Here is a 10,536-nt window from a genome sequence, read left to right as displayed (position 1 = left end):
CCACAGGAAGGAAACATCTCTACACATTCGACTCAATAAACGATCGCTTTGGTTTCATTGACGCTACGTGAATGGCCGGGTTATCACGAGTGAGGCCAGGCTGCGTCTGTTTACCATCCACAAACATGTGTGGCATGGCCAGCGCTGGCTTAGACTCCTTGTAACAGTTGGCAGCTTGGCAGAACTTCTCAGCAAATTCCTTCACGTGTTTCCCGTTGTGTAAACTGCCCTGAGGGGGAGGAGCTTTGTGCTGCTCCTGGTAAGTGCTTCCTGTTTTGCAGTAAGACATCTCACTGTCCACAGGCTGCAGGCCCATGGTTGACATGTGACTGAGGAGGCCGTCTGAGGAGTGGCTCATCCAGCTGCGACCGGTGGACTGCAGGCTGGGGTGTGCTCCGTGGTGTGGCGGCTGCTGCTGCTGCAAACGAGCCGTCTTGTCAATGACGCCCATGAAGGGTCTGGGTTTGTAATCGGTGGGCTGCTGGCTGTTCTTTGCACGGACGTCAGGGCCCAGTTTGCTGCTGTCAGACAGGCTGCTGGTGGAGCTGGACACACGCATGCTGCTGTTGTTACTCTCATCCTGAGGCGCTGCAGCTCCACACAGCATTTCTTTCCCAGACCCAGTATGGTTGCCTTGAAGACCAGGTCCAGGGCAGATTAACCCATCTAGAGCTTTAGAGCTGCTGCAGGATGAGGAATAAAGGACTGCACTGTCACAGCTGTGGCTGGTGGAAGCAGCTGTTAGCAGCACACGGTTCCCATACACAGACTCATCAGACGGGGACAGAGGACTGATGTCTATCCCAGGGCTTGGCTTCAGCTTGCTGGACATGTGTCTGCTTGGTAGTGGGCTGGAAGGAGCATAATGGGATTTGGATCCTGCTGAGCGGCCGCTCCCAGCTTGCCTTGAGCTCATGTGCTGATTGGTTTTGACAATCTGGGCCTGTTTGGTGGGCAGAGGCTCCCGGTGCTCTCTAGGGTACCAATGTGGAGGAGGTCTGCTGGAACTCTGACTGTGAGGTCCCAGACTGTTACTGGCTGTTGCAGAGTCACATGACACCACTCTGCTGGAGGAGTAACTGTTCTGAGACCAGCTGGCCTCCCCAGGCCTGGCATGATGCACAACATCTTCCTCTTCCTCCTCTTCCAGAATCTCTCTCTGGCTTTCTACACTTCTAGTCAGGCTGTGCTCTGAGGCTTCGTCCTGTCCTTCATCTGGATCCTGGTCAGATTCATGTCCTTCTGATTCTTGGCTGGGAGCAGCTGCAGCCCCCAACAACCCTGCTTTGGTCTGAGTTCTCTGCATCTGTTTGCACTCATCTTCAACTCGAACCAGCAGACGACGGATTTCGCGGTTATTGGGGCACAGCTTTGCTGCTTCATGTAAGTCAGCCAGGGCTGCTGTAAACTGTCTGTTGGTGGAAGGAAACATGGTTAACACATGCAAAACATGACAGGCATCAGAAAGCAGGAGCTGCTGAGGAGTTTACCTGCTGCTTCTTTTAGCTCTGGCACGGGCGTAGTAGGCCTCGTAGGATTTGGGTTTTATCTCCAGTGCTTTCGTTGCAAACTCTTCAGCCATCCCAAAATCCTACGATAAATCATTCACAACATATAAGCATTTAGAATTCAAACTTCAATTAGTTTTTTTATGGCGTCACTTTAGTACCAAAAAGCCGCGCTCGTAAAAACAAGAACTGCACGCTGTCACTTTCTGCACGCTCAAATGTATTAGAGAGGGGTGGGCTATGGTGACAAAAGGTGCGTGTTCAGAGAGCCAATAAACTACTGTCTCCAGGTCAGAGCAAACCTGAGTAGGGCGGGTGTTTCAGCACCTCTGGCTTCACGTACTCAGGGAAGGCAGAGCTGTAGTATTCACACTGTAATGCTGTAAAGCTTATGTGTCCAGTTGATGAGCTCTGTAACTAACAATATACTGAAAATATTTTTAATTATACATTTTTTTAATTATAAAGGAATTTGAATGAATCAATCATCTTTAGATTAAATGACTTCCATTAAAAAAAGATAAAAATGCAGCCTAAGGAAAGTTGGTGAAATTGAGCAGCGTTAATAATTACAATGTGCTTGATGATATAATGTACAACACCTAATGATTTGTGACATATGAGCTTAAATATGAGGGGGTACTCTTTCTGGCAAGTCCAAAACGCAGCATGAAATAACTGTCATCCCACTATAACTATTGATGGGATGGAGGAAAGTTATTATTTATTAGATGATATAAGGCACTGCACCTATATGGTAGATGGCATACTTTAACGGGGAGAGGGAGCACTTCCTGGTGTAAATTACAAAATTAAGAAAATGACAGTGTGCAGCCATTGGATTAAAGCTCTGCCTTCCCTGAATACGTGCAGCACCACAGTCAGAGGTAACGATTCTACTCAGGGTGAAGTTGGCTCTGACCTGGAGTTAGTAGTCTATCGGCTCCCGAAACACACGCCTTTTGTCACCATAGCCCACGGTTTTTGTTTTTAGGTAAATTTCCTTCATTGGCTTTAAAAATACTTTGATGTCTCTCTAAATCACAAATGGATGGATGGATTGGATAACACTCCACTCATCTCAAAGCGTTTAACAAAATATAGACTCCATAGTAAGAAAGAAAGAACCCAACAAGTACAGGTTGTAAATAAAAATAGAGAAATTAATGCTTACGTTAGTTTTCCTGCGACAGCGTGACAGATTGAGGTACAGGGAAACTCTCAGGTCTTTAAATGCCTTCAGGTCATCACCAAAGCCCTCCCTGGGAAACTTCCTCAGTGCATACTGGTACCTCTGAGCCGCTTCTTTCATCTTCCCTTTCTGCTCAACACAAGGAGGAAAAACAAGCATTGGAGACGAGAACGGAAGCAGAAAATAGAAATAGGAAAGGAACAGATTGAAGGATTCAACAAATGCTCCCACAATATCTTTACTCTGTTATCACTCTCTCTCTGACACGTGTGTGTATGTGTGGGGCGGAGCCTGCACAGTCACGGGGATCCATGAGGACATAAAGTGATCCATTCCTCTTCAGTATGTTCGTGGCTTTAAACTGTTGCTTCTCCACCTCGCTCTGCCTTTTTCCTCTTGATTTGCTGTGTCACTGTTGTGTCTAACGCTGTTATGGAGACTTTTGTTGGGACGTACGTTATTACACTTTTACTACAGAGGGTACCTGAACGCCCCTCGACTTTAGTCGAGCAGCCAATAGTAACGCCAAAAACAGTTCATGGAGCACACGTGTTTGTAGAAAGATATCTGATTGGCTCCTGGATTTATAAATGTCATTTTACAGAGAATAGCTTCACTCTCCACTCAGAACACTGTGATTACAATATGCTCACAGATTTAAAGCTTTAAACATGTTCATAAATGATTCTTTACCCCTTTAGCACTGAAAGAATATCTGTAAAAGTCAGGTTTTTTAGGTTTATTAGCTCAATTCTTTGTCATCATTATCATGGATACCAGATTTCAACTTGTAAATGCATCATGCTAACAAACACTAGGTAAGAAAATACATCATGCTAAGAAAACTGCTACATAATAGACAGAAGAAAAGCCGGAATTACACTAATATTGTGCACCAAAAGCCAGCATATAGCATCATTTTTGCAAAATGTTCCAAGTTTTAGCGTTCTACTTTTTTTTAAAGCCTACTGCTTTTTTTTTCTGGACATCTCTGCATTACCTTGTAGAGTATATTTCCCTCCTCCATCAGCTTCTGCAGGAGGATGATGAGTATATCAGGCTTGGATGTAGCCATGGCCCAGGCAGCGTTCCCTGTGGAGATGGACAACACGTCAAATTGTTTTTTACACTCTGCACAAATGTTGTCATATGTTCTGGAAATTGGTGTGAGGTTACCTAATAATTGTACCTGATCGATCGTAAGGAGACGTTCTGTAGCCTTAGATTATTGCGAGCAGTTAAGAAAGAGTGAAGAGAAAAGAGGTCATGCAGCAGTGAGCGTTGTCAGATGTAATGAAAAGAAAAGTGTGTGTGTGCGAGTGTGTGTGTTCTTAGAGGTAAAGGCATGCAGGAGGTGCTTCTGGAAAAATAGGAAAGCTGATTTTTTTTTTGTAGCGAAGTCCCAGCAGCAGGTGATATCTTAAAGAATAACTCAACCCCAAGGTTTTGGCTGACGTGCGTCTAGACTAGAAATTCAAAATAACTCCTTAATTATGGGTGGAGCTTCTGAAGCAGTTAGGACACGCCCAGTCTATAAGATAAAACCGTCCAAAAACAATCTATGCTATGTTAACTACCTACTCAATACTCACTATAGTTCTCAATCCAACCTACTCAACACAGGGTTAGGTACTAATCCTAGACTGACAGGTGCTAATTTTTATAAGAGGGGCGGAGCCAACAGTGGTGGTTCGTAACTTAAATAGTAACAAAACCCCAAAACCGCTTTTTTTCTGCTGAATACAAATGCAGAGTGATTATTGCTATTGGCTGAGAACAAGATCATGTGACGTTTTGGGACCATCTTGCTTCGCAAACAAGCACTGTTAGCCCCGCCCCTTTCATAAAAACTAGCACCTGTGAGCTCTACAATCTGTGGTGAGTAAGTTGGATTGAGAGAAGAGTGAATAAAGAGGTACATTGAGTAATGAGTAGCTCGTAAACATAGCATAGTTTGTTCATTGGAGATTTTATAGTATAGACTGGGCGTGTCTTAACTGCTCCAGGAGCCCCGCCCATAATCAAAGCATTATTTGAATTTCCCTCATAGTGGCAGGTCAGGAGAAAGCAGGGGTTTAGTTACTCTTTAAGAAGCCATCAAAATGTCACAAACTACCATTCTCAGCCAATAGTACATTTTGATTGTAAGAACCAGGTTTAAACCTTTAGTCACACCTACATTTTTACAACAAGATATGACAAATTGAAACACTTTGACTAGAATATCAAGAGTTGGACTAGGATCACAAAACAAAACTATTCAACACCCAAATACATCTGTTTTCAGCAGTAAAAAAAGTCAGTGTCTTAGTTGAGCAGCACATGAGGAAGAATACACACACACACACTCTCAGAGACAAACAACAGTGAGTGAATGAAAACATTCATGCTTACTCTTAGGAGCATGAGATTTAGAGCAAGATAGAAATGACTACAACACTCACACAGTCATTAGTGTGTTCTAAAGTATTGAAAAGTCAGTGAGAAACATTCCAAAAAGCTAAATAATGGTCTGTAAGTTTGCAAAACGTACCCAGCTTGGCTCCTTTCTTCAGTAGAGTCACCACCACTGATGTGTTCCTACAGCCGATGGCTCGGTCCAGAGGCCTCATCCCACTGTGGTCAACGTGCTCTATCACTGCTCCTTGTTCCACTAAATACTGAACCTAGACAAAAGCACAGAACACAAAATGACTTATTCACAGTCAGGAGATGGACTAACACACAACAGCATGGACCCAATAACACAACTGGGATTGTTTTCAGGCCAGAGTGTAAGTTTTAAACAAGGATCTGTGTTAAAGACAAAGTTTACTTACAATCTCTGCATCTCCATAGAAGGCTGAGAGATCCAGAGGAGTTCGTCCATTTTTATCTGTGTGGTCGATCACTGCACCTTTCTCCACCAAGAACTGCACCACTTTCTTATGACCTTTTAAACAAGCCCAGCTCAGAGGCATCAGGCCCTCTTTATCCATAGACAATAAAGATGCACCTTTGAGATAAACAACAATCATTAAAACACTCAGCACACAGATAACTGATGATTGTGGAGTGCTGATGTGGCTGCAGCTGTAGCTCACCTTTAGAAAGCAAGAACTCAACGGTGCTCAGGTGACCCTCACATGCTGCCACCATCAGTAGAGTCCTGCCCTGTTTGTCACTGACGTTAATGTCTGCACCGTGTTGCAACAACAGCTCTGCAATCTGATCAAAACACATTATTAGAGATGAAACAGAATCACACACAGTAACTGTGTTGGTTTAGAATGCAAAGTATAGTTTCTAAAGATCATATTCCTTCAGAAATGGTTTGTTTTAGTTAAATAAGTGGATTAAGTAGACTGAAGATATCTATTATTTCTAGTAACTAATGGTAATTTTCCTGGCATCAATGAAGATTGATCAGCACCATCGCTACCTCGAAATTACTTCTGGTTAGCTTCGAGGTGAATATTGTATTTTACACCATATAAATAAAGTTTAATTTAATTTAACATCTTGTCCTGACCTTTTATTAATTTAACTTTAATTTCATTTTCAAGAGAAGTTTCCAACCTTTATTAGCATTTTGTCTTGTTTTGGTAAAAATGGGGTGTTGGCAAACTATGAAGAACATTTTCTTCTCGGTGAAAAGAATAGGAATCCTTTTTGTGGACTCACAATGAGGGGGAAAATCATTTTCAAGAGTCATTTTCCATTAAATTCAGAAAAAAAATCTTTAATCATATAATCTTTAAAAAGATTAAAAATCACATTAACACCTAAATTTCGGAATGAAAATGGCCATTTTGAATAAAATGTATTATTAATAACTTTAATTTGTAAAACACTTCACATTTAGGAATGTTTAAGGTATAGAGGAGGATTTTCCTGAAGTTTAGATAAGAAATACCCTCTCCACTTTTTGGAAAAAAAACATGCACAACACTACCTGCTCCCAAGAGGGAACGCCTATTAAACGAGTGCGAGAGAGCGTGCTCGAGGAAAACTGGGCTGTTAACAAGTTGATGTCGGCATCGCTCAAACAGGCTTACTCACCCGGTGAGAACGGCAAGCTTCAATAAATGGCTGAAACCGTAGCTCACAAGACACATACACACTTGTGAAGGTGCGTTCACACCGACTAAAGCGACTACAGTCACTTCAATCGCCCGTGATGAGTGAACATAGTGGCGCTTTTTGGTCACTTCATCGCTCCAGTGACGTGATGACCAGGGAACTGTGTCTGTGTGTGTGTGTGTGTGTGTGTGTGTCTGTGTGTGTGTCGGCTGCTGACGGGGGAGAGAGAGGGTTGATTACTTCTTCTCTGGCCGTATCATAGACGGCGCCGCTTTAACGGTTTAAATGATCAACTCACGGGGTTACGAAAACATGAGTTCATGCAGAATGTAGGCTTATTCAAGAAGTTAAGCGCTTTAATTTTACCCCGGTAAATTCAAGAGGTCTTGGCTGCAGACCTCCGCTGCAGCCGTCTCACTGTAATGGGTGGGAGGGGCAGCTGCCTCGGCTCTACAGACAGTGACGGACGGGAGAGCTGTCGCTTGAAGTTCACATTTTTCAACTTTGAGCGACGAGGTCGAGCTTGACTAGTCACGCAAGTCGCTTGAGGGGAGATACCTTGAGGTTGTGTCATTTCTATTGATTTGAATGTAATTTAGTCGCTTCAGTCACTCCAGTCACGTTCGGTGTGAACACACCTTTAGTGCACATGCGCAGCAAGTGAAAACTAGCTGGGGATGAGCACGTATGACAGCTTTACGTCATAATGATTGACAATTAGGAGGACCAACAGTCTAGATGATCCGCCCAGAATTGGAAGCCAAAATAACATCCTCCACAATACCTTTAGTGTAGTGTAGTGTATGGTTTATTCTGATTTTAATTCTGCTTAAACATGTTTTCCATGTAAACATGAAGCAGAATACTTAAATTCTGAATAATTAATTCTGAATTAAAATCATTATGTAACCATTAATAGTGTTATGGGATCACAAAATCAATTTCAGGGACAAATAAAATAATTGTTTTCTTTGTTTCTGAAAACTTAGCTCATGGAACTTATCGTAACACTGGCAGTATCCACATTTTTTTTAATCTGAAACTTGTATAAACTGTAATCGTGTGGATAACAGAAGAAAATGTACAATAATTTAACAGTTTTAAATGAAAAAGTCTTCCCATATGTTTTAGCAACAGTGCACGAACCTGCCAGTGCCCCTGTCTCACAGCACAGAACAGAGGAGACACCCCCCTCCGATTGACCTGCTGCACTGCTGAGCTCTGCTCCAGCAGGAAGCTGCACACCTCCATCTTCCCCCGGCCCGCCGCTGCCGTCAATGCTGAAGAGAGAGGAGAGAAAAACACACGGGTTAGTGTTTGCTGATGTAGAGCTGACTCGTTCACTGGTTTTATCCAAAAGAAGGTGAAGTAAACACAGAACCCTCTTTATTAGAGCTAAAGTAGACACTAAATGAAGATTATTAAACACAATGGACAACACATGCCGTGCAGACAACATGTACGGCCCAAGCAAGGCTGAAGTAAAACTGGGATATAAATAAATTAAAAGCTCCCAATGTTGTGAATTCTTTGCAGAGAACAAATGACCAGAGAAAAGCTCAATGACTGAACTTGGATGATTATATTTTACGCTCTTTCAACTTGTTCTGGCTTTTTGCAGCAATAAATATTTATTCAGTGCATCAGTAGACAATCATTAGAGGAAAAGGTCAAGCACTTCTGTTTAGCTGTCATTCTTTTGGATATTCCGTGTTCATTTTCAAGGCCAGATAAAAGTGGCTTTATTAAAAAGACATTGTTTTGGTGTTTGGTGGCTTACAGTTTGTCAGCATTCTAACAAAGTGAGTCCAATTTTTAACTTCACATTTTTAAAGTTCAAAGTAGTACTTTTTTATTCTTTGGTGCAGCTCACTGATTTGAGTTTTTTAGGAGCAGTCGTTCATCGTCCTATGTTTGTAAAACCAGTCATCAGCCTGAGTTCAGCGCTCCATTACTGGGTCTTAAAGCCCACCCACAAACTGGAATGACACTGTGCTGAAGATGGGATTGTAGATGAGGGTAATAAAAAGACCATGACATACACTAACCAGACGTTGAGTTTGTCTCCTCACTTCACTTTATTTAGACTTTGAGCACATTTTCCCAGAGGATGAAGGTTTAATAAACATGATTAAAGATAAACGCATTGATTTATGACAGAAGTTTGCCTAATATGTTTGAGTTTTATGGAGTTTATAGATTAAATGCGGCATCTCTGGAGATTTGAAATCTATGTCAAGTTTTGTATGTATTCAGATGTAATCCTCTGCCCTGTTTTAAAGTAGGTGGAAACTTATTTTACATTTTTAAATGAAACCATCCCTCTTCCACGCTCCACAGGGACCCCCCTGGTTCCCCCAGTTGCACAGAGTAATTTAATTAAAGCTGAGCTGTAACTACACCACAGTAAAAGGTGAGTGTGTGTGGCCATTGAAATGCAGTGCAGACGACTGACATGAAGAAATGTTGCCATTAGAAAACAGGAAAGCCAAAGGCAAACATTATTTGTTTGGTTGTCATAGCAACATTTGCACAGGAGTTTAAACTGGTAAATCAACAGGAAACTAAAATAGAGAGTATTAACTCATTGACTGCCATTGATGTACATGTACGTCATTTAAAATCCAAATGTTCACTGCCATTGACGTTTATGTACGTCAATTGTGTTTTTCAACGGGGGTTGCTAGGAGACACTGAGGCTAAGTTCTCCCATGGATATGACTTGTACTTTGGTGTAGTGACCAACTGGTGCCATGTAGGTGGCAGCACTGCAGCTTCGGATGAGAGATTAGCCGCGATGGACATATGTAGCCAAGAAGAAGAGGAAGAGTTGATGAGGGAGTGGGTGGCGAAGCCCGGGCAGCTCACACTCGAGCAGAGCATGCATCGACCTAAGTGGACTATAGTGTGTCAATTGTGAAAAAAGACAATCAGCGACCCAGGCCAAGCGGTGAGACCTGGCGCCCCCCACGACGCACCTCCCCAGGGACAAGCCCATCCGCCGAGACACGACTGCATTGCAGGGCCTGCCGTACCTCCCGCATGCAGCTCCACAGCCCACCACAGCAAGCTGACCCACCCAGTGCAAGGGCAAAAAAACACGATACACATACATACCTGTAAATAAGTTCATATATATTGTCAAATGTGAAAATTGTAATGGTACATTGTTATATATTTGTAAAATAATAATGGTTTTGCCATCAAAAGCCCTGTCTATGTTGTTTTTGTTGTTTTATAGATGGAAACCAATGTTCAGATATTTGAGGTGTCACTAAAGCTAAAAACATTAGCCTCAAAGTCACTGTCTTGCTTGACAGGTTTTTTTTTTTTGTGTGAAACCTACCACTATTCGACTGCTGATTACCGAAGAACGAAACAAGCAAGAATAATTTTTTTTTCTGAGTATTTTAGTCCGATTTTACATAGTCAAAGTACAAAATATTCTGTGGGTCTTGAAATGCTCTAAAATGGCTGCACACAAACAGACCAGAGAGGCATAAAAATTGAAAAAAAAATGATTTTTTTTTTCTGCGAAAAGGCTATCACATGACCCTAAAAACTAGAGCAAACATAATGTGCACACTAGAACTAGGATGATAATGTAGTAAAGCATGAAAAATGAGAAAAAGTGAAAAACGAGGGAAAAAATGACAACCCCCCCCAAATCAGAGGTAACGCTATAGTAAGGCATAAAAATTGAGGAAAAAAAAAATTTCTGGGATAAGGCTATCGCATGACCCTAAATACTAATGCTAATATGATGTGTACACT

The 10,536-nt window shown here is 42.1% G+C and overlaps 1 protein-coding gene across 2 annotated transcripts in view; it reads right to left on the bottom strand.

Annotated features, from left to right (window-relative positions):
* Nucleotides 1–6: 6 nt before the first annotated feature.
* The window catches only part of tanc1b (tetratricopeptide repeat, ankyrin repeat and coiled-coil containing 1b), a 101,088-nt gene continuing 90,558 nt past the window's right edge, over nt 7–10,536 (bottom strand). For both annotated transcript variants that reach the window (XM_028435350.1, XM_028435351.1), the window contains 8 exons: nt 7,909–8,042; nt 5,784–5,907; nt 5,520–5,695; nt 5,234–5,366; nt 3,701–3,792; nt 2,683–2,829; nt 1,491–1,591; nt 7–1,412 (listed from right to left, as the gene is read on the bottom strand). In XM_028435350.1, coding sequence (XP_028291151.1) covers nt 20–1,412; nt 1,491–1,591; nt 2,683–2,829; nt 3,701–3,792; nt 5,234–5,366; nt 5,520–5,695; nt 5,784–5,907; nt 7,909–8,042 — 2,300 coding nt within the window. In that variant the 3' untranslated portion in view covers nt 7–19. The remainder of the gene's footprint in view (nt 1,413–1,490; nt 1,592–2,682; nt 2,830–3,700; nt 3,793–5,233; nt 5,367–5,519; nt 5,696–5,783; nt 5,908–7,908; nt 8,043–10,536) is intronic.

Source organism: Gouania willdenowi, chromosome 21, assembly GCF_900634775.1.
Source record: "Gouania willdenowi chromosome 21, fGouWil2.1, whole genome shotgun sequence".
Lineage (NCBI taxonomy): Eukaryota > Metazoa > Chordata > Actinopteri > Blenniiformes > Gobiesocidae > Gouania > Gouania willdenowi.
The sequence above is the reverse complement of the archived record's forward strand: the minus strand, read 5'-3'. Positions and strand labels throughout refer to the sequence as shown.